At 42.2% G+C, this 24,545-nt stretch overlaps 2 protein-coding genes across 13 annotated transcripts in view; one reads left to right on the forward strand and one right to left on the reverse strand.

Moving 5' to 3' along the window:
- LOC139766508 (uncharacterized) overlaps nt 1-24,545 on the reverse strand; it is a 1,237,960-nt gene that overhangs the window by 361,516 nt on the left and 851,899 nt on the right. The gene's annotated exons all lie outside the window — the stretch shown is intronic.
- The window catches only part of LOC139766471 (oplophorus-luciferin 2-monooxygenase non-catalytic subunit-like), a 175,379-nt gene that overhangs the window by 117,099 nt on the left and 33,735 nt on the right, over nt 1-24,545 (forward strand). For 2 of the 6 annotated variants that reach the window (XR_011716912.1, XM_071695158.1), the window contains 2 exons: nt 14,273-14,376; nt 16,025-16,160. The exons of 2 other annotated variants lie outside the window; for them this stretch is intronic. Coding sequence is in view for 3 of the 4 variants with exons in the window: in XM_071695158.1 (XP_071551259.1) it covers nt 14,273-14,334 (62 nt within the window). In the remaining variant the exon portion in view is untranslated. Of the gene's footprint in view, nt 1-14,272; nt 14,377-16,024; nt 19,053-24,545 lie in introns of those variants that run through there. 2 more of the 6 variants (XM_071695175.1, XM_071695156.1) reach the window with 2 other exon arrangements.

The following is a 24,545-nucleotide window of genomic DNA, read 5'->3' on the forward strand; positions in this document are numbered from 1 at the left end:
ATATATAGAATATATATATATATATATATATATATATATATATATATATATATATATATATATATATATATATATATATATATTCTTTTTCTTTTTATTATACTATGACACTGTCTCCCGCGTTAGCGAGGTAGCGCAAGGAAACAGACGAAAGAATGGCCCAACCCACCCACATACACATGTATATACATACACGTCCACACACGCAAATATACATAACTATACATCTCAACGTATATATATATATATATATATATATATATATATATATATATATATATATATATATATATATATATACACACACACAGACATATACATATATACACATGCACATAATTCATACTGTCTACCTCGATTCATTCCCATCGCCTCCCCGCCACACATGAAATAACAACCCCCTCCCCCCTCATGTGCGCGAGGTAGTGCTAGGAAAAGACAAAGGCCACATTCGTTCACACTCAGTCTCTAGCTGTCATGTAATAATGCACCGAAACCACAGCTCCCTTTCCACATCCAGGTCCCACAGAACTTTCCATGGTTTATCCCAGACGCTTGACATGCTCTGGTTCAATCCATCGACAGCACGTTGACCCTGGTATACAACATCGTTCCAATTCACTCTATTCCTTGCATGCCTTTCACCCTCCTGAATGTTTAGGTCCCGATCACTCAAAATCTTTTTCACTCCATCTTTCCACTTCCAATTTGGTCTCCCACTTCTCCTCGTTCCCTCAACCTCTGACACATATATCCTCTTGGTCAATCTTTCCTCACTCATTCTCTCCATGTGACCAAACCATTTCAAAACACCCTCTTCTGCTTTCTCAACTACACTCTTTTTACTACCACACATCTTATATATATATATATATATATATATATATATATATATATATATGTCATGCTTGCCTTTCTTAGGCAGACGCTCAACTAAGGATAAGCTCAACTAGGCTTGTGTACTACAGGTATAAGCTTAGCTATGCCATTGTTTCCTAGGCAGAAGCTCAACTAAAGGTAAGCTCAGCTGAGCTCGTCCACTACAGGAGTAAGCTTGGCTATCCTAGCGTATCCCAGGCAGAAGCTAAACCATGCTTGTGTTACCTAGAGATAAGCTAAGACATGCCAGAGGGACCAGGAGACAAGCTCAGGCAAGCAAACCTTTACCTAACTTAACCTCAGCCATGATGGCATTATCCAGGGATGACCTCATCTATGGCACTCTTCCAGCTGTATACTAAGCGAGGTTCTCTGCTACTGCCGGGAGACGTGACGCAGTTCTTTTATCATCCGGTGACGTGTGTGTGTGTGTGTGTGTGTAAATAAATAAATATTGACCACTAACCAAGGGTCAATATATCAGTGTTTCTGCTCACCGAAATCAGCCCGGTAGCAGGTCCCTATCTATAGCCCGGCGTTATTGATCACGCATCGCCATCTATCCGCGACCTGGTCACCATTACCGACGCTTGTGTGCCGAGATAATCTAATACCTTAAGATATCCTACCGCGACCTCCACTGCACAGTGATAGAACACTAACACTTACGAGGCGTAACACAAGAACCTTCATCACTCATACGAAAAAAGTAACACTTCCGTCACCCATAGTAACGAAAAAAGTAACACCTCCGTCACCCATGGTAACGTATAAAAAGTAACCCTTGCGTCACTTGCGTCACACAAGAAACTTCATAACCCAGAGGTAAGAGCGTTACCCGCAGTACCCGTGTGTGAGTACCCGCAGTACTCACACATACACACACATACACACACACACACACACACACACACACACACACAGAGGCACAGGAGTCCGGTAACATTTCTAGCTGGATTGTCTTAACATAAAACTTTTCAGGAAAGAAAAAGCTAATGAGCTTTGCAAGGAGAGTGAATGTTGGGGAGCACGACAGATATGTGATCTGGATTTGATAGGACTTGCTGACAGTTGGTGGAATGTGTGGCACACTGGGAGAGATTTGCATAGCTCGGTGTGGTGAAGAAAGCGTGGATGGATGAGACAAACTGGTACAGAGAGTTGTGTGGTTGTGTGTGGGAAAGGGCTGCCGGACGCAGTGTCCAGATGAGGACACAAGACTCAATTCTCGGTTCGTCTGCATTAGTCTGAAACTTGGATGATATTAAGGCTAGACCGAGTGTCAGGGATGCAGCATCAGATAGTCAGTGAAAAAAAAAGAAAAAAAACCCTCAGGAGAATCAAATTCTGCGACTGAACGATTCTAACATAAACGCAATGAAAGCGGCCAAATGGCTTATGATTATCGGCCGATCTGAAGTAATCGGTACAAGTGGCCATATACGGACGCCGAGAATCAGTCGGGAAATGTAAGGCGAGGAGGGACCATGCAGAAGGTAGGCATCAAAAACCAATCTGTGTGTCACTAATACCTCGTTAGTGCACGGACCAGCAACGACCACAGCTGTAAGGCATCTCTATATAACAGTGGAGGACAAGAGTTGGAGATCGCGTTCTGTCATCACAGAGTACAATGCTTACCATGAAGTCACGGATCGTGACGTGATCACACACACACTATTGCAGTATACGAGTAAAGCCGTGGATATGGCTTAGGATAAGTGGCGAATGTGGACGAGGCACTGATCAGCGGTGAGGCGAGGCCTCCTAACGATCTAATTGGTGATCATCAGTAGATAATGAGGTAAAGCTAAACCAACTCCCTTCGAAGGAAGAGTGTGGAGGATAGAATGATGTGTGGGACAGTATGGTGAACACGACATTGAAGGTGTGCAAGTGAATAAAGTGAGAGCAGGGAATAAGAAGATTAACATAATGGAATAAAGAAGTGAAAAAGAAATGCCATTAACAGATATACTAGAGGCATCTACATAAACGTTACAATTAGAGAGAGAGAATACTGATGAAGTAAAGAATCCAAGGAAAACAAAAGAGAGCGAAAGAGAATTAGCGACAGGCAATGCTGATTACTCCCAGCGCTAAAAACATCAGGGCAAGATGTGGCAAGTATTTCCTGCGTGGGGAAATTCTGACATGATACGTACGAGTGCGCGGGAAATGAGAGGCAGCAAAACGATTTAGCTCGGAATTAAATGAAGTTTGCCGGAGCAGCCTTGCTGGGGGACGATGCTCGTGGTGTACGAGACGAGGCGGAACTTTTGATGAAAAGGCTGTATCGTGAAAAGTTGGCCGGCTGCAAATATTACAGTCTGAGACTTTTGATTACAAAAGTCACGTTGGAGAGACTTAAAAGCGAGTTAATCAGTTTCTTGCGCACTAGGCAGTTACAGAGCAAATACGTTCGAGGGGATGTGCTGGTGGGGGAGGCTGTGGATTAAGAAGCTAATTGAAGAGATTAAAACGGAGAGAGAGAGAGAGAGAGAGAGAGAGAGAGAGAGAGAGAGAGAGAGAGAGAGAGAGAGAGAGAGAGAGAGAGAGAGAGAGAGATTTACGTCATGGAAGATATGGCAAGATGGACAGGAGACGAAGAGAAGTGATAGGTTGATATTTTCATCCGTGCCATGGTGAGCACTTCGTGGGCTGAGAGAGTTGACACTGAACACATCATTCAACTGTTCGTAGATTTGCTTGCCCTAAGAACGGAGAGTTAGCTGGTATGTCAGTAGTCACTGAGAATCTACGCACACTATCTCTGTATCTAAGTCAATGTTAATTTCACGTTTTAGGAAACGAAAAAAACTGCACTGATAAATTTCTTGAGAATAATCATTTTACTCATCCCTATCTATTTGAACCAGAGTGAAACGTATATGTTAAACAAACCCTCCCCGCGATCTGAATTACCTTTTGAAATTTCAAAAACTACAAGAAAGAGTTAGAGATATGAACCATAACTACACGAGGGAAAGATTATGGGAAATACTTGCAAGCATCGAAGTTATTTTCATCTTCTATATGTTACAGCTGAGAGTAAAGAATAGTGATTAACCTTACCGATCATTCATATGAAGTACTAATGTGAACGATTCTAAAAATTGTTTCGTGAATCTGAAATTCGTTGATTGTACATTTCGGCACCCGTATAAATCTCTTAACTTGCTTAACGAAGGTAAATCTCTCTTCGGTTTTAGGTAGAGACTCTTCATCTTTTTTTTTTTTAGGTTATTTTCCTTCTATACACAATTTAAATAACCCTGCTGACAGCGAGAGAGAAGACTAGTTACCGCTTCCCTACTTGTTCCCTTCACCGATGGTCCCATTTTCTATCCACTATTAACCTCCTTCCAGAACATTTTCTTACTCTCCCTCAAGTTCGCTGATCATCTCACACACCTAATCTCATTTGGCCTGGTTTTGCGTTCCTGCACCTTCCTGCTGACCTCCCGTGGCTTTCTCTTATACTCTCTTTTCTCTTTCACTAGCAACTTCACATCGTCATGCTGCCACTCACTACCCTTTTTCACCTGCCTAAGCTCCACCTTCTGCATTTCACACACTTATCTCGCACATGTCTGCACTGCTTTCCTACATACTCCAAATCCTCATCCACTCCCCTAGCGTCGTTTACTCTTACGTTTTGTTGTCTTTTCCTAGCGCTACCTCGCGCGCATGCGGGAGGGAGGGGGTTGTGGCGGGGTGGCGACGGGAATGAATAAAGGCAGCAAGTATGAATTATGTACATGTGTATATATGTATATGTCTGTGTATGTATATATATATATGTATACGTTGAGATGTATAGGTATGTATATGTGCGTGTGTGGACGTGTATGTATATACATGTGTTTAGTAAGGTCACCATCAATAATTTCGCTAATCATCTTACATTTATCAACCACTAGTGCCATCATGAAAATGCGTATCAGATGAAGGCAACAAGCCTAATGCTCAGTTCGCTCCTTTATCTTTATATCTTTCCAAGAACTGCTCACCTCACTGTTGACATAATTAAACGGGTTTAGAAACTTGAAAGGTGTGTGTGTGTGTGTGTGTGTGTGTTTTCCACTAAGTGGCCTGCGCAGTAACATATACACACGCAAATGTGGTGCATATGAATGCGCTCTTTCCTAGAACACACAATGCCATCCAACAGCAAGTATTCTACCCTCGTACCACTGGCATGGTCGCCGGTAGCATAGCCGAGTGGTTAGCGTACCCAGGTACCACTCGTATATATATATATATATATATAAATATATATATATATATATATATATATATATATATATATATATATATATATATATATATATATATATATATATCATACTTTGTCGCTGTCTCCCGCGTTAGCGAGGAAGCGTAAGGAAAACAAACAAAAGAATAGCCCAACCCACCCACATACACGTGTATATACATAAACGCCGACACACACACACACACACACACAGATATTTATAAGTGTATGTATATATACATATATTTTTTTTTTTTTTTTGTCGCTGTCTCCCGCGTTTGCGAGGTAGCGCAAGGAAACAGACGAAAGAAATGGCCCAACCCACCCCCATACACATGTATATACATACACGTCCACACACGCAAATATACATACCTCCACAGCTTTCCATGGTTTACCCCAGACGCTTCACATGCCCTGATTCAATCCACTGACAGCATGTCAACCCTGGTATACCACATCGATCCAATTCACTCTATTCCTTGCCCTCCTTTCACCCTCCTGCATGTTCATTTATTTTGCTTTGTCGCTGTCTCCCGCGTTTGCGAGGAAGCGCAAGGAAACAGACGAAAGAAATGGCCCAACCCACTCCCATACACATGTATATACACACACGTCCACACACGCAAATATACATACCCATACATCTCAATGTACACATACATATACACACACAGACACATACATATATACACATGCATACAATTCACACTGTCTGGCTTCATTCATTCCCATCGCCACCTCGCCACAGATGGAATAACATCCCCCTCCCCCCTCATGTGTGCGAGGTAACGCTAGGAAAAAACAACAAAGGCCCCATTCGTTCACACTCAGTCTCTAGCTGTCATGCAATATATATATATATATATATATATATATATATATATATATATATATATATATATATATATATAAAGTGTGTGGAAGAAGAAAGTTAAGAGTAAATGTGAATAAGAGCAAGGTTATTAGGTACAGTAGGGTTGAGGGTCAAGTCAATTGGGAGGTGAGTTTGAATGGAGAAAAACTGGAGGAAGTGAAGTGTTTTAGATATCTGGGAGTGGATCTGTCAGCGGATGGAACCATGGAAGCGGAAGTGGATCATAGGGTGGGGGAGGGGGCGAAAATTTTGGGAGCCTTGAAAAATGTGTGGAAGTCGAGAACATTATCTCGGAAAGCAAAAATGGGTATGTTTGAAGGAATAGTGGTTCCAACAATGTTGTATGGTTGCGAGGCGTGGGCTATGGATAGAGTTGTGCGCAGGAGGATGGATGTGCTGGAAATGAGATGTTTGAGGACAATGTGTGGTGTGAGGTGGTTTGATCGAGTAAGTAACGTAAGGGTAAGAGAGATGTGTGGAAATAAAAAGAGCGTGGTTGAGAGAGCAGAAGAGGGTGTTTTGAAATGGTTTGGGCACATGGAGAGAATGAGTGAGGAAAGATTGACCAAGAGGATATATGTGTCGGAGGTGGAGGGAACGAGGAGAAGAGGGAGACCAAATTGGAGGTGGAAAGATGGAGTGAAAAAGATTTTGTGTGATCGGGGCCTGAACATGCAGGAGGGTGTAAGGAGGGCAAGGAATAGAGTGAATTGGAGCGATGTGGTATACAGGGGTTGACGTGCTGTCAGTGGAGTGAATCAAGGCATGTGAAGCGTCTGGGGTAAACCATGGAAAGCTGTGTAGGTATGTATATTTGTGTGTGTGGACGTGTGTATGTACATGTGTATGGGGGGGGGGGCATTTCTTTCGTCTGTTTCCTTGCGCTACCTCGCAAACGCGGGAGACAGCGACAAAGTATAAAAAAAAAAAAAAAAAAAAATATATATAATATATATATATATATATATATATATATATATATATATATATATATATATATATATTTATATTTTTATTTATTTTATTTTGCTTTGTCGCATGCGCGCGAGGTAGCACTAGGAAAAGACAACAAAGGCCACATTCTTTCACACTCAGTCTCTAGCTGTCATGTATAATGCACCGAAACCACAGCTTACTTTCCACATCCAGGCCCCACAAAACTTTCCATGGTTTACCCCAGACGCTTCACATGCCCTGGTTCAATCCACTGACAGCACGTCGACCCCGGTATAACACATCGTTCCAATTCACTCTATTCCTTGCACGCCTTTCACCCTCCTGCATGTTCAGGCTCCGATCGCTCAAAATCTTTTTCGCTCCATCCTCCCTCCTCCAATTTGGTCTCCCATATATATATATATATATATATATATATATATATATATATATATATATATATATATATATATATATATTTGGATTTACTGGCCATTAACAGATAGAGGATGCTACTAGTGATATTTTTGTGCTTGGCGATATGTCTGCGCAACAATGGGCTCTATGGTCAGAGGGTAAGAAATCATTGCCAGGGTTCACACAGCTCACGTTGTGACAACGTATTTAAAATGTCTTTTCGCTGTCCTCGACCAGACACCAGAACATGGCAGTGTAATAATTCTTGGAAAGTGAGATCTGGTAGCTGGGTCAGTGAACTGGATGTGGAATTATGAAAGAATGATTGCCATTAATATGTGAGACAAATTCAAGGATGTGGCTGTCCGTATTCAGGGGCAGTGAGTTGGTTTGAAACCTGTCAAAGGTGGAAAAAAATAATAATGAGGAGTGAGATCGAAGGATGTCCAAAACTGCTTGACCAGTGCTGTGTTATAAGGTTTTATTTTCGCCGGGGTTTTAGTCACAGACAAAAGTTCATATAGAGACAGAGCCTTAATTGAAATACAGAAAGGTTAATGGAAGGGAAAAAGATTACAGATAAGGGAAAGCATTTACGAATTCTGGAGGAAGTGAAAAACCCTATCTTGTAAGATGTGCCAGGTCATAATTCTTGGCAAAGACATGAGAAGGTAGAAAGTTCCGAAGTTTCAAGGTGTAGGGAAAGAAACTTTAGAACTCTTTACTTTCTCGTGTCTTTTCCAACAACTATGACCTGGAACATTCTAAAAAATAGGTTTTTCACTTCCTCCAAAAGTCGTAAATACATTCCACTGTCCATTCCTTTTCCTGTTTATTGACCATTCTATACTCAATTAAGGCCCGGCCTTGATGTGGACTTTCGTCCATGACTGAATCCTCCAACACGGAAATAAAAGAAACGAACAGGCAACCACAGGTGCAAGTTCAGAGGCACACTTAGTACACGGAATGGATGCCATCAGGACCATGAGCTTTGCTTGTGTCTAGAGAGAGAGAGAAGCGCTTTACGGACACTCCGAAGAGAGATTACGGGGAGGGGCATAGGACAATCTGGTAAAAGGAGCGTCAGGTGGTGATGGAATGTGAGTCATCCAAGGTGGAGTTAGAGGAGAAACGGAAACCAAAAAGAATTGTTATGTCTACTTGAAACACAGCTATAGTGCCGTCAGGAGCCGTCAGGACGGAAAAGTGAAGGAAAGGTAGAGCGACAGAAGTTGTTCGCGATGCCCTTAGCTAAAGACCAGAAAGACCTACCAGTGCATGACGAGGAGAGGTTATCACACTTCCTTTGAATAAAGGAACGCTTTGCCTCACAGATAATGCGGTTGCACTGACTACAGGCGGTCATAAATGTTGAATGGAAGTCGGAGGAAGGAGAGTTTTTCCAAACCCGATATACCTGATCCCTTGCCCGAATAGCCACATAACAGGCGCGGTTGAACCTAGGATTGGAAGAAGAGGTCGTTTTGGAAGTAGAAAAGATAAATGCTTTCATTCCCGTAAGAACATCATCTATACGTGTGGTGGAGATAGACGCATCACCACGCAAGGGACAGCAATTTACCCAAGGAAAGTCAGACAGGAATTTTCGTAAGTAATTCCAGTCAGCTTTGTTGAGGTGCCAATAGTTACGCTTAGAAGGGTCTGCTTGGAGGGGGAGGGGGTTCTCTTAAAATAGATGAAACAACTGAGGGAGAGATGACTGTGTTGTTACAGCGGGAAGGATGAGAGGTGAATAACAGATTTAGAATATTGGAAGGTTGGTCACAGGGGTCAGGAATATGGATGAGGGAGATAATTTGCTGTAGATCAATGAGAATAGAGAACCTAAGGGCTTCGATCCACGTCTGAGAATCGTGAGGAGATCAAACTGGTCCTTCATGTTTTTTTTTTTTTTTTTTATAACGATTACCCTATCTATCCGAGAGGACCAACACTTAATAAACGATTCTTGGCCTGGTTTTCGACGGAATCGCTCATGCCTGACAAATCTGCATGACTTCTTTCACGATACAATTAACAAGTATGATGAAGTGAGAGAAGGCAGATCATGTCATCATATGACCTAGATTTTCAAGAACCGTTCGATACGGTTCCGCATCAAAGGTTACTGGCAAATATCAAGTACATGGTACCGTGGGTTGTAATTCAGTGGATAGGAAATTGATTACCTGGATGTAAACAAAGAGTTGTGTTAATGGCTAAGCCTCAGACTGGTTAGACGTAACAAGTGGTGTGCCACCAGGATCAGTCTTAGGACCAGTCCTCTTTCTAATATACATCAAGTTTAATATCATGATACTAGGACTGCACTGTAAGATATCAAAATTCGCAGATGACTCTAAACTGAAAAATTAATCTACAAACGAATTTGAAAGTCTGAAAGTTCAAACTGGAATAGAAACACGTATGAATTTGAAAATCTGAAACTTTAAACCGGGACAGAAACACGTATGGACTGGGTTTATAGGAGGCAAATGAATCTTAATACTGGTAAGAGCAGTTTTAAACATCGATAGTAAATAACAAAAAGGTGAGCTACAGGATGAATTGGACTCGAAAAGGTAAATGAGGGAAAAAGACTTGAGCGTGATAATTTCCGGCGACTTACAACGAGTGGTGCACAGAAGCAGCGAAAAGAACGAACTAATTTCTTGGATTCATAGGAAGTGCCTTCGACATAAAGTCTAAGGAAATCATTCTTACTCTTTACATTTCATTGGTTCGTCCCATCTTGAACACTGAGTTCAATTTTGGTCACCGTATCTAAAAGAAAAAAAAGAGACAGAATGATGATAGTGCAGCGTCGAGCTACCAAGACGATTTCCGAGCTGAGAAACAGATCCTATGAGAGCAGACAATACGATTGGAATCCATTTAGCTTAGAAAAAAGAAGGTCAAGAGGGGATCTAATGCAAGTATTCAAAACTATCAAAGGCTTTGATGATCTGACAAGCTGCTTAAAGACTTGATTCGTTCCATTTCACACGCAGTAATGTATACAAACTCTTGGGCAAACGTTTTACCTCAAATGAGGTGAAAAAACATTTTCTTCAATCGGGCTGTTAACAGGTGGAATGATTCACCAATCAGTGTCGTTGAAAGCAGTAACATAGACACACGTTTGAATGAGAATGATAAGTATTTCACAAATCCACGATTTGCATCATTTTCGCCTCCTTTGCCATACTGACAGTTTACAGGTTATTGTCTCTGAATTCCCTTGCATGCCTTCTAACTTTTACCACACTAATCTGCGAATTTATGAGGTCTTCCTCCGTCAGAAACAGCCTCGAAAGAGCCAAGCTTGTTGCTGCGCGAGTTCCCTTGTATTCCTTTGTATGCGGTGAGCAGGTCGCGCCAGCACTGCCGCCACGGCAAATTTTCGTCGTAGTTGCTCTTAGGTAGAAAGGTAATAAGAAGGTGCTCTCATTTTCTGAAGGTATATGATACTGCCAAAGAAGACTGTCTATGCAATATCTGAATTCTAGCGAGTCTCCGTTTTTCCCGAGCTTTCGTCTGAATGCTTTCTCGAACTTTCCACCATATTACATTCAGAGTCATGCACAATATCTAGAGTATTACGTAGACGGTGGCAGCGAAACGCAATAATCATACAAGTCAAAAGATTTAGTTGAGAACCGGAAAAACGACATCTGTTGCTCTTGATTTTTTTTTTTTCCTTTTTTTTTATACACACCTGACTGGTCAGGTGTGTACTGGTTTACTTCGGATGCTGGCTGGCTGTGGGATCAATTCCAGGAATCGCCCAGAGAGAACAGGTCGGGGAGAAAACGTGTTGGCGTCTGTTCCAGCAAGCTTCCCCGCGCAGCCCGGTCTGCTTGGTTGGTGTTCGATGATGAATTGTTTTCTCCTAATGTTTACGGCTATTGTTCAATGCGGTTCATGAAGTTAATGCAACATTTCAAGATGTTTTCGATCATCTGTTGTTATGCCCTAATATGCTGGGGGGTCTTCGTTTTCCTCCTGCGCCCCGTGCTATATGGTATGTGTCGGCTGTCAGGGTAACACATACACTGTCTGCTGAGTTAGCAAACTTGGTGTAGTCAATGCTTGTCTCGAGGGCACTGTTGCTGCTCGGGGGTTACCGTATTTCCGCCCGTTACTGCGGTGATCTGTAAGCATGGCTAGTGCGTCATTCGGGCTGCTGTATTACATGGTTACATTTCCTTATGTCTTTGCTAAATCTTCGGTCTTCACGATCAGTGGGAGTAATTCAGTGTTTTGTGGGTGACTGTAAGCCATCTGTTCCCCCGTGATCGGTTTTTTAGTCTTCTTATATAAGACAGGTATAAACTATTTTTTTTTTTTACATTGGAGGCTATAGTTACAGACAAAAGCCCACGTCAAGGCCGAACCTTAACTGAAATTTAAAGAGAATTAAGTTACGGAAAAAGAAAAGACAAGGGAAAGCCTTTACGGAGTTTGGAGGCAGTGAAAAACCTGTCTTTTGAAATGTGCCAGTTCATAGTTATTGGGAAAAAAAAAAAAAACATGAGAAGGAAGAGAGTTCCAAAGTTCAACGCGTAGAGAAAGAAGCAGGTATCAAAACGGCCCACCGTTGAGTTGTCGATGGCCACACAATATTATTTGACAAAGCAGATTACCGCGTCTAGCTAGGGGTGTGGGGGACACAAGCAGTCAGCTGTCGGGAGCAAAAACCGAAGTAATACCTATAAAAGACGGAAAGTGAACTATCATTGCGGCGTAGGGGAATGGGGTCAAGTTTGGAAGTTAGCCTGGGAGAGTTTATAGGTCGGACCGCTTTCGACTCAACTCTATCAAGTAAGAATGAAGAACAAGAACCACCCCAAATGTGAGAGCACTACTCCATGCAAGAACGAATCAATCCCTTTTATAAACGAAGCAACTGTTCAGAAGAGAAGTCTCGACATTTAAACAGAACATCCAGTTTCTTAAGAGACAGACTCAGCTATTTCCAATAATGTGGAGTTTTCATGTAAGAGTGGATGTTACAGTAATACCAAGTATGTTCATGGAGTCAAGAGGTGGAATTGCAGATGTGAGGAGCTTTCGACAGAGAGACGGGTAGAAATAGGGTCTTGGAGGCATTAAACCTGACAAGGTCTTGTCTATCCCACTGAGATATCCTGTCCAAGTCCGAGTTTATGGAGGAAGTTGTGTCAATACGAGATGCAGATTGTGTGAGAGAAGAGGGAGCAGAATTGAAGGATGTGGACTGTTCATAGATATTACAGAAAAATCTATTACTCATATGGACTGGCTTGAGTTCTTAGGGAAAGACCTCCTAAGAGAAAAGTTCCTGGATATGAAGTAAAGCAATAATGATAAACCAGCAATGATAAAACCTCATGAGATACTATGACAAAACAGATGTGGATACCAGCAAGTAGTGCACTGACCTCAGGGTCGACAGACGTGGCAAAAACCTGGATTATGTTACAACACTTATAATTGCGTTTGCTACATTTAAGTGAGATGTAGCGAAACATTTTTAATACAGTCAGAGAGCCCCCCAACTTAACAAAGAAAGAAGTTAATCACTTTGGCACAAGGTTTTCTTTCGTTTCGTAAGCGGTAAAACCTGATCCGTGAAACAGAAATTACTTGAATATGTGAATAATGGCAACTGGAAACTGACACTAGTGAAGACCAGTTCTGACGGTTAACATCTGTGTTACTAAACTGCTTTACCCAACATTTCTGCAACCATGAGCATCAATGTATTCAGTTATCATCTGTTCTATTCATACTGGCACATGTGTATCACTGTCTTTTCTTTTTTCTTTTTCAATAACCAGTAATGCACTACGGGTCGTCAGCCAGAGTGTCCGTTCATCAGGGATAAGTATATTGTTATTAACGCTACATTCAGCACAGGAGCCTCAACCAGACTCCCCTGAATGTGCTACAAGAAACCAAAAAAACTAGTGAACATTAGGCACGAACGAGTATGTAACTCCATCCAATACGATGATGAAAGTGCTTACTGAGGTTCACCTGTCGGTTACGAAAAACACCAGGTGGATTTTCGCAAGTGGTTTGGAGATCTCTGGATATTAGTGAACCTGGATGGTATTATCAATTTTGAAGTATAATCTTAATGATTTCATTCATATTTATGTTATTAATTAAATTCTCGATATATGTATGTATGTATATATATATATATATATATATATATATATATATATATATATATATATATATATATATATATACTGTATTCGAGACATTATTAGTTCCTGGAGGGTAGTCATCATGAATCGTGCCTATTGTTTTCCTGTGGAATCCTGCCGTCTGTCTGGAAGAGGCCACTAAGCTCCCCTCTCATGCACGCTGAAGGTACGGTCATCGGAGAACATTACACCCAGACCGTTTCCATTACTTCTTTGGGATGTGAGTGAGTTCCTTTCCGTCTTGTAATCTCCATTGTTTTCTTACTTCTGTATCGTAAAAGTTGCAAGTTTCCACTATGGAAAAAGAAAAAATTAGAAAATACGATAATCAGCAGTCCACCATAATACTCCGCGAATGTCTGCTTCATGTTTCTCAGTGTCTTTCACCGGGAGATTGCCGGCTATTTTGGTAACACTCACATGATAATAATAAGGAAACTGTGATCCCCAATCTGAGTCAGAAACTGGAATAAGAAACAAGTCAGAAGTAAGCCGGTTCACTGGTAAACTCAACTTTCCAGTTTAGAGGCACTTGACGGACGCACTGATGGTTTGCATTAACGTTTTGTGTGACCTTAGTGAAGAAATTTGTTTCTATCTTCCCAGTTTTCCAGGTTAGTTTAGGTTAGGTTAGGCTAGATTAATAATTTTCCTCGTTGACAATCTGTATACATTATATCTGTATTAATTTTTGTTCTCCAGTGTCTCTACGATTATACTATAGTGCTCGAGAACGTGGAAGAGGCATGAACTTCCCGCCTTGATGCCACACTGCCCGGGGTCATGAAGACCGATGAACCTGTTGGGTTAGTCAAATCTTAGAACTTTCATAACTTTCACGTGTGATGTCGCTGCTATTTTTTTTCTCTCTCTCAAAATGCTTTCCCTCCTCCTTTCTGAAGCAGGGCCTGGAATCAGTTTCAAACTCTCTGAGATTATGCCAGGATCCAGGGGATGGGCAGTGCCCGTGTCATAGAGATTTGGCAGTACGCTAGAGAGTGACAAGGGTCACAGCTCCTGGAGCACAAAGCTGCTGGTCATGTTACTGTCGTGCATGGAAACAAGTGTTCAGATCCTTTACATATCTATACAAGGGAATGAGGGGCTTTTCCTCCTTTGGATGTTCCCTCCTACCTCCCCTATGTTGCATCTCCCCATTTGGCTGTCCCTTCCCACTGCCTTCCTTGCGTCACATGGGGTAACCATTTCTCTGCTCCATCTGGAGGTATCCATCACTCTGATCACTACCACGCGATGAGTCTGTCGGCATTGCTCTGGGCAACGTCTTTCCACTAGACAGGATTTTCATAACCACTTTAATACCTGAGCTCAAGTCTGTCTCTGAGGCTGCATTTCCCTTCGTTGAAGAATGCTGATACATTTTTTCTGGGTGGTGGGATCCAGACAGTCTCACATACCGCGTACGCCAAATCTGTCAAATCTACATATTCACAGTGCATGCCATTTACATATCTTGGCCTGGCTTCGCACGATCCACATCCATACACTTGCTGCTTCTGCCTCTTCTTTAAAGTCTCCGTTTTCTATATGCAAGCCTCCTACCTCACTCATTATTTTTCTCATTTCTTTCCCCTTCCGTATCTGGGTTTATACAAACGGTGTATTCCTAATCTCCCTTTTGTCAGTTCATACCAAAGAGGAGCAGCGCAGACTTGGGGACAACGATAGTACAAACCACAGACCAATTGGAGATCTTGACACCAGTATAAACATGGATCGTCTCTGGTTCCCTGAAAAACCTCAAAACACTGGAGAGGCTACAGTCCCTCATCAATGAACGCAGTGAACAATGTTTTACTGAGCTCAGCGAATCTCCTTTCAATAATCAAAAGATAAAATATAACTACATACAAACCCTAATACTGCAAGGGCTTCCTGGAAACCAGCCACACGTACACAAACCTTTTCTTCCATTTCGAGCTAATCCTCAACCCTGTCCCACCTCTTCTTCTTCTCCTCTAACCACTCTATTAAAAAAAAAAAAGAAATTATCCTTCCTCCAACCGATGGATCGCATTGGCTGGGGTGGTAGATAGTGATCGGCTTACGGTTGAAATATGGTCAAGAGCCCGTGTGTGTGTGTGTGTGTGTGTGTGTGTGTGTGTGTGTGTGTGTGTGTGTGTGTGTGTGTGATGGAATCTGTAAAAAAGATAATTTTTTTCAACATCTCAGTATTAGAAGCATTTCTTGAACTGGGATTATTTTCAATATCTATTCTACTCCATTACGTTGTTTCATATCTCATCTCATACTGGAATCGGAACATCACTTCACAGACTATCTCTAAAACCAACATATGGTGACAAGGCAGCTGTGACTCTCTCGCTCTCTCAACACCACTCGTAGCACGCGAGTCTGTACAGCAATTCCCGTAAACACGTACGATAACCAGGAAACGATACCCCTCGAACTAACGGCATGTCCCTCCGCCAGGCACAAGGCTGGAGTGCGACTGCGAGATCTTCTGGATCATCCGCAACGACAACTACATGAGCCACCTCCTCTACCCGACCTGCACCAACCGCACCAGCTTCGACGACCTCGACCCTCTTGCGATGGCCGACCTCTGCGCCACAGGCCCCAAGTAGCTTGACGATGGCGGAGGGGACTACGATCTCGCGGAAGACTATGACGATAATCTTTAAGGCTGCCGTGAATAGTATGGTGTTTACGGAGTAGAAAACGGTGAATGAACGGTTGAAGGCGTTAGCGAAAAAGGACATTTTGAAAGTGATGGTGATCTAGTTAGATACAGCTATACAGCAGGCCGAGATATCTCTACTAATGCATAAGGGCACAGTAATTTTATGTAAGTATGATAATATTTATCGGAGTGCATACTAGTTTTTGAACTACAGACTTATAAATCTACGATGAAAAAAAATCTGAGACTCTCCAGTCAAGGAGGAAGTGACTTTAATATACAATGAAAGACCAAAATTCGTGTCGTTAAATTTGGTGTGTTCTATTATCATTCAGTTCAACAATGATAGATGTAAACAATCCTGATTCCAGTCGATGTTCCTCAAGGCACTGCGCAGTCTAGTATTCACTAAGGAGTTCGGGAAGACGAATTCTACTGGACCCTAGTTAAAATATCCTAGATCTTTCACCGATAGATCTCTTAAGCTGGCAAAGAAATCACTTTGTGTATCAAATCTTTTAATGAGAATATATCCTTCAGCAATAACAGTAGCATTAAGAATATCCTCATCAAAAACTCGCTTGAAAATACTGCAGGCTGTGTTTGCAGAATACCTTGAGAAGCTGCAGTGTTTTATATTGGGCAGAATGGGAAGGATCTCTCTGTTAAACTTAAGCAACATAAGCACTACATAAGAACAGGACAAGATTCAAATGCTTTGTTAGTTATGTTAGAAATTATGACCATTGTACTGACTGAAATAGAGTTAATTCAGTTATAACCTGTAACTCTTTGATTAAGAGTAATATCAATGAATCTTCTCTTAATAAATAAACGAAAAATTGTAACATGAAAATTCGTGGTCTACAAAAACTGGATAGCTCTGGCGCAGGCAAATTTTATACGTTTTCCTGTCTTCTCTACATGTGTGTGAACATACTAAGACATGGCATTTATGGATTCGGAGAAGGATTATGATAGGGCTGAAAGACAAGGTTTGTGGATGGTATTAAGAACATATGTTGTGGGAGGTGAGCTGCAACAAGCAGTGAAAAGCTTTTATCAAGGGTGTAAGGCGTGTGTACAAGTAGGTACAGAGGAGAGTGGGTGGTTCCAAGTGAAGGTTGGTCTGCGGCAGGGGTGTGATGTCACCATGGTTGTTTAATTCATTTAAGGATGGGGTGGTTAGGGAGGTAAATGAAAGAGTCTTGGAGGGAGGGGCGAGTATGCAATCTGCTGGGGATGAGAGGTCCTGGGAAGTGAGTCAGTTGTTGCTTTCTGATTATAGAGCACTGGTGGTTGATTCGAGTGAGAAACTGCAGAAGTTGGTGACTGAGTTTGAATAAAGTGTTTTAGATATCTTGGAGTGAACATGGGAGCGAATGGAACCATGGAAGCGGAAGTGTCATACGGTAGGGAAGGGGTCGAAGGTTCTGGGAGCACTGAGGACTGTGTGGAAAGACAGAACGTTATCTCGGAAAGCAAAAATGGGTATGTTTGAAGGAATTGTAGTCCCAACAAGGCATAGCCTATAGATAAGGTTGTGCGAAGGGTGGATGTGTTGAATATGGAATGTTTGAGGACAATATGTGGTGTGAGGAGGTTTGATCAAGTACGTAATAAAAGGGTAAAGGAGATGTGTGGTAGTAAAGTGAAGAGAGCGGAAGAGGGTGCTGTGCTGAAATGGTCTGGACACATGAAAAGAATGAGCGATGAAAGGTTGACAAAGAGGATATATGTGTCAGAAGTGGAAGAAGAAGGAAAGCGGGGAGACCAAATTGGAGATGGACGGATGGAGTGAAAAGACTTTCAGTGATCGGGGCCTGAACATGCAGGAGAGTGAAAGGCGTGCACAGAACAATGTGAATTGGAACGATGTGGTATTCTGGGGTCAACGTTCTGTCAATGGACGTACTGTACCAGGGCATGTGAAGATTCTGGGGTAAACCATGGAAAAAGGTCTGTGGCGATTGGATATTAATAAGGAGCTGTGGTTTCGGTTCGTTACAGATGATAGATCGAGTATGGATGTGAGCGGATGTGGTCTTTCTTCGTCTGTTTCCTAGTGCCACTTAGCTGATACGGGGGACGACGAGTGTGGGGAGAAACAAGAAAATTTATGTTATCAAGTTTTTCATTTCTTTCATGCATTTTGTGTTGTTTCCTATAGGGCGGGGTGGCGTAGGGAGTGGATGACGGTGAAAAAGTATGAATGTGTACATGTGTATATATGTGTATGCGTATGTATGGATAATTATATGTATGGTTCTTTATATGCATATGTCCGTGCATGTGCGCAAATGTCATGCGGGGAGTGCTGATCATCCTCGAAAGTTCACATTGGGGTGTCTAAATAAGTGTGGATGTAATCAAGATGAGAAAAAAGGAGATAGGTAATATGTTTGAAGAAAGGAACCTGGATGTTTTGGCTCTGAGTGAAACGAAGCTCAAGGGAAAAGGGGAAGAGTGGTTTGGGAATGTTTGGGAACAAAGTCAGGGGTTGATGAGAAGACAAGAGCAAGGGAAGGAGTAGCACTGCTCTTGAAACAGGAGTTGTGGGAGTATGTGATAGAGTGTAAGAAAGTAAACTCTAGATTGATATGGGTAAAACTGAAAGTGGGTGGAGAGAGATGGGTGATTATTAGTGCCTATGCACCTGGGCATAAGAAAAAAGATCATGAGAGGCAAGTCTTTTGGGAACAGCTGAGTGAGTGTGTCAGCAGTTTTGATGCACGAGACCGGATTATAGTGAAGGGTATTTGAATGCAAAGGTGAGTAATGTGGCAGTTGAGGGAATAATTGGTGTACATGGGGTGTTCAGTGTTGTAAATGAAAATGGTGAAGAGCTTGTAGATTTGTGTGCGGAAAAAGGACTGGTGATTGGGAATACCTGGTTTAAAAAGAGAGATATACATAAGTATACGTATGTAAGTAGGAGAGATGGCCAGAGAGCGTTACTGGATTACGTGATAATTGAGAGGCGCGTGTAAGAGAGATTTGTGGATGTCTGGGGTAAACCATGGAAAGTTTTGTGGGACCTGGTTGTGGAAAGGAAGCTGTGGTTTCGGTGCATTATACATGACAGCTAGAGACTGAGTGTGACCGTATGTGGCCTTTGTTGTCTTTTCCTAGCGCTACCTCGCGCGCGTGCGGGGGGAGGGGGTTGTCATTTCATGTGTGGTGGGTTGGCGACGGGAATTAACAAAGGCAGCAAGTATGAATTATATAAATGTGTATGTATGTATATGTCTGTGTATGTATACATATGTGTACGATGAAATGTATAGGTATGTATATGTGCGTATGTGGACGTGTATGTATATACATGTGTATGTGGATGGGTTGGGCCATTTCTTTCGTCTGTTTCCTTGCGCTACCTCGCAAACGCTGGAGACAACGGCAAAAAAAAAAAAAAAAAAATATATATATATATATATATATATATATATATATATATATATATATATATATATATATATATATGTTCACTATATTTCCAGAACTTACCCACTAAATCTTCGTCCTCTTCCGGTCATCCTCTATCTTGAAAACCCTTACACGTGAGGTCTGACGAAATGCACACGCGATCAATGACTCCATTCGCTCACATCCACTCAAGCATCTCTAGCTATCGTGTATGGCAAACTGAAACCTGTGTCCCGTATCCACAACCAAGCGCCCCCTACACTCCGTCCAGTGGTAGGTAACTCCTCACCGCTTCAGATGTTTAGCTTAAGCCCACTGACAGCACGTCGCCTTATATATATATACCAGCCACATCGTTCCAATTCGCACTAATTCGTGCACGCCTTATACCGTCTTGCACGACCAGGCCCCTTGCTCTTAAAGCATCTTTCAGTCCACCCTTCCATCAGCAGTGTGAACACGAATAAGAGATAGAGAGACCAGGCGGGGTAATAGGCCTCATCATAAACCAAGTGTTTCCCAAGCATTTGTTAACCCAGGCGCCCCCTTTTCAAGAGAGAATGATGGCAGATGACCGCCCAATAGAAACTGAAATATATTTCCCAAATGGAACGCATTCTGACAGCCTAAAGTGGTACTGAGGTCGATGAATGGAAAGCTGATACGTTAAGTCTTCTCGAAATAATTAATACTTCTGTATTGTTCTAAAACTTATCGAAATCAAACTCACTGAAATTTTCTGAGCATCCTCCTAGTGCCCCCCCTATATATTACAAGCCCCCCACCTCTTTTTTCAATTAAAAAAACGCCCACTGGTGGCGCTACAACCCAGAGTGGCAACTGCTCATCTATGTTTTCATCAGTAAAATGTACAACCTATGGCTGATCAATGGATGGATAAGGGCGTGATTCACATTCCAATTGTGAACTGTTCCGTGCCGTGAACTGGAGGGCCGCTTGGCATGTCGGCTAGTTCGTCTTGCGTGCAAAGATTCGAATACGTCTAGCATCTCGACAGGACCAAGAGGGGCGTCTGGAGGGGGTGGTAGAGTAGTCTCACTAACGAACATGGATCAATTAGATGATTAGATAGTAAAGTCTGTTGAATGTACTCGGTTAACCGGTCAATGGGTTCTCTATATGGTTGGTTGATTACTGCCGGTCATAAAAGCCTACAAGGTCAACTTTATATATATATATATATATATATATGTATATATATATATATATATATATATATATATATATATATATATATATATATATATATATATATATATATATATATATCATACTTTGTCGCTGTCTTCCGCGTTAGCGAGGTAGCACAAGGAAACAGACGAAAGAATGGCCCAACCCACCCACATACACATGTATATACATACACGTCCACACGCACATATAAACATTTATATACATTTCAACGTATACATACATCTATATATATATATATATATATATATATATATATATATATATATATATATATATATATATATATAATTCATACTTACCGCTTTTATTCATTCCCGTCGCCACCCCGCCACACATGAAATGACAACTCCCTTCCCTCGCACGCACGCGAAGTAGCGCTAGGAAAAGACAACAAAGGCCACATTCGTTTACACAGTCTCTAGCTGTCATGTATAATGCACCGAAACCACAGCTCCCTTTCCACATCCAGGCCCCACAAAACTTTCCATGGTTTACCCCAGACGCTTCACATGCCCTAGTTCAATCCACTGACAGCACGTCGACCCCGTTATACCACATCGTTCCAATGCACTCTATTCCTTGCACGCCTGAAGCACACCCTGTTCAGCTCTCTCAACCATATCCATTCTATCACCATAAATCTCTCTTACCCTGTCATTGTTTACTACATTAAAGTACCTCACACCACATATTGTCTTCAAATATTTCTTTTCCAATGCATCCACCCTCCTCCTGCATACCCTTATCTATAACGTATTCCTCGAATCCGTATGACACTGTTGGGATTACTATATCTTCAAACAGATCCATTTTTGCCCCCCCCCCCCCCGATAACGTTCTCACTTTCCACACTTTCTTCAAAACTCCCAGAACTTCGCCCCCTCCCCCACCCTATGACCCACTTCCGCTTCCATGGTTCCACTCACTGCCATGTCCACTCCCAGTATCTAAAACACTTCACTTCCAGGTTTTTTCCATTCACACTTACATCCCATACAGTCTCTCAACCCAGTTGAACCTAAAAACCTTGCTTTTATTCAAATGTTCCTTTGAACGTCTTCCTTTCACACACTCTTTAAAACGAGAGAGAGAGAGAGAGAGAGAGAGAGAGAGAGAGAGAGAGAGAGAGAGAGAGAGAGAGAGAGAGAGAGAGAGAGAGAGAGAGAGAGAGAGAGCCTGGGAAGCGAGTCACTTGTTGACAACACAGCACTGGTGGCAGATTTGAGTGAGAAGCTGCAGAAGTTGGTGAATGAGCTTGGAAGAGTGTGTGAAAGAAGGAAGATGAGAACAACTAACTGTCAATAGAAGCATGATTATCAAGTTTAGAAGCGTAGATGGACACTTTGCTTGCGTGTGAACTTGAGAAGAAAATTTGGAGAAAGTGGGGTGTTTTAGATACCAGGGAGTGGACATGGCAGCAAATGAAACCATGGAACGGAAGGGAACAATAGGGCGGATGAAGGTGCGAAGGTCCTGGGAGCAATGACAAATGTGTGGAATGAGAGGTTCTTATCTGGAAGGGCGAAAATGAGTATCTTTGAGGGTATGGTCATTCCAACAATGCTTGTATTGATGAGAGGCAGGGGCTAAAGATGAGGATGTGCGGAGTAGGGTAGATGCAATGTTTGAGGACAATATGTGATGTGAGGTGGTTTGATCGAGCAAACTATAACAGGGTACGAAAGATGTAGGGTAATAAAACGAGAGCAGTTGAGAGATTTGAAGAGGGTGTGCTGAAATTGGACTGCAATCATAGAGAGAATGAGTGACGAAAGGCTGACAAAGACAATATTTGTGTCAGCAATTCTAAGACTTCGGTAATCAAGTTGGCTGGAGCAGTGTTAAGGTTATCACATACAATAACTTAGTAATGGATAGAAATAATATGAATCGTGCATTACCAAACATGGCAAAAATATCATTATGAACCACTAAGTTAGTTTATACAAACAAGATAACTTTATGAATGAAAAAATCAAATATGATTCCCAGAACACAGATTAACCTGAGTACAACTGTAACTTGAGTGAGGTGAGGTTGTCGAGGGTGACCTGGGCCTTAATCCCTTCACCTGTTTCTTAATTCATCCACCTGCCCCTCCCAGTGGCGGCTCGTGTATCATATTCTGATTATGTCTAACTGTAATCAGTCCTGACGATGGAATCAGACGAAAGCGTTTGACACGTCGACCTTTCCATTTCCTTGTGTGTGTGTGTGTGTGTGTGTGTGTGTGTGTGTGTGTGTGTGTGTGTGTGTGTATTTATGGTGAAAGCTTCTTAAGTTTGTATGCTTTATAGAGGGTGACCAATGACCTCGGACGCATAAAAAACAGAGACCCGAGTGAATGGTTTTAACCCCATACTTTCGCACATTACACGCTGTTACGCCGGTGAAAAGAAAAGGCTTTTCCTTCCATCAGAAGATTATCTCATCTCACATAACTTCACATCTCACATAACTTCACGGTATAAGTGGCGTTTGAAGAAAAAAAAAAAGTGGACTTGGATGGACTGGCACCGTTTTTGTCCGTCATTAATATTCATCGCGCCGTTCAACAGTCCATAATCCTCTGTGTCCACATAGTCTTCAGGTATAAGGTGGAAGAAAGAAAAAATATGCGCCACCGCCCATGGAGTTCGACCGCTACAAAATGACATCTTAGACTGCGACGGTCGCGAAAGAAATGCGCAAAATACAAGAACCTCGATGCTCTGTCTTGCGTTTATATGAAACAGTTCTGGATCCAGCGTTGTAAAACTTAGATGAATACTATAACTACCTTTTCGGTATTCTTTTTCATCAGTTTCTGACGTTTGACCCGTGCTGGCTTGGGCATGTTCTGGCTTCTAGTTAATTCAAGCCTTCACCGGCGCTGCTGGACAACCCCCGCCCGCCCATCATTATACCTTGTATACAGCAACAGACAAGTGTCTTTCCTTCCTGTTCTTCCAATGAGCATCAGGGTCTCTCCTCAGGTCGTACCTTCAAGACGTTTGCCATATACAGCAAGCGTGAGGTGGTCACCCCACCGGCGTCGCCCGCAGTCACCGCTGGACACCCTCAGCTCCCAAATGCTTACGAGGTCGGCAGTGAAATGTAATGGTCCTTCTTCCCGGCGGTTCATCAGAGGATGTTATCTGTGAGGATCACTGATTAATATCTCCTGGAACGAGCCACCCGCCAGCCGAATAATCCCTGAGGAGACTACAGGAACACCTTAATTATTTTTGATTAATGCAAAGACTACTGGGGACACCTTCATCATTTCTGAACTGATGAAGAGAATGTCACATGTATGAGAGAGAGAGAGAGAGAGAGAGAGAGAGAGAGAGAGAGAGAGAGAGAGAGAGAGAGAGAGAGAGAGAGAGAGAGAGAGAGGTCAACTCAGTCAAGTGTTCCGTGTCATTAGGTCCGCTGTCATGCCGTGTACTGGGGAGTTGCTATCGGTCGTCACCCGCAACACTGGTGCATGGTCAGGTGATGGAGATCAACGCAGCCACGAGCCTCCGTGGAACCAGCCGTAGCGACGTATCCCACTGGACACATTTTTCCCCTCCACTCATTCTCTCTATCCTGGAAAATGTAGTACATACACCCAGCACTGTGTCCCCTCAGAAATATATCGACATTCTGAGAAAGATGAGTCGAGTTAATGAGTACAGTCGAGTT

This window comes from Panulirus ornatus, chromosome 4 (assembly GCF_036320965.1).
Source record: "Panulirus ornatus isolate Po-2019 chromosome 4, ASM3632096v1, whole genome shotgun sequence".
Classification (NCBI taxonomy): domain Eukaryota; kingdom Metazoa; phylum Arthropoda; class Malacostraca; order Decapoda; family Palinuridae; genus Panulirus; species Panulirus ornatus.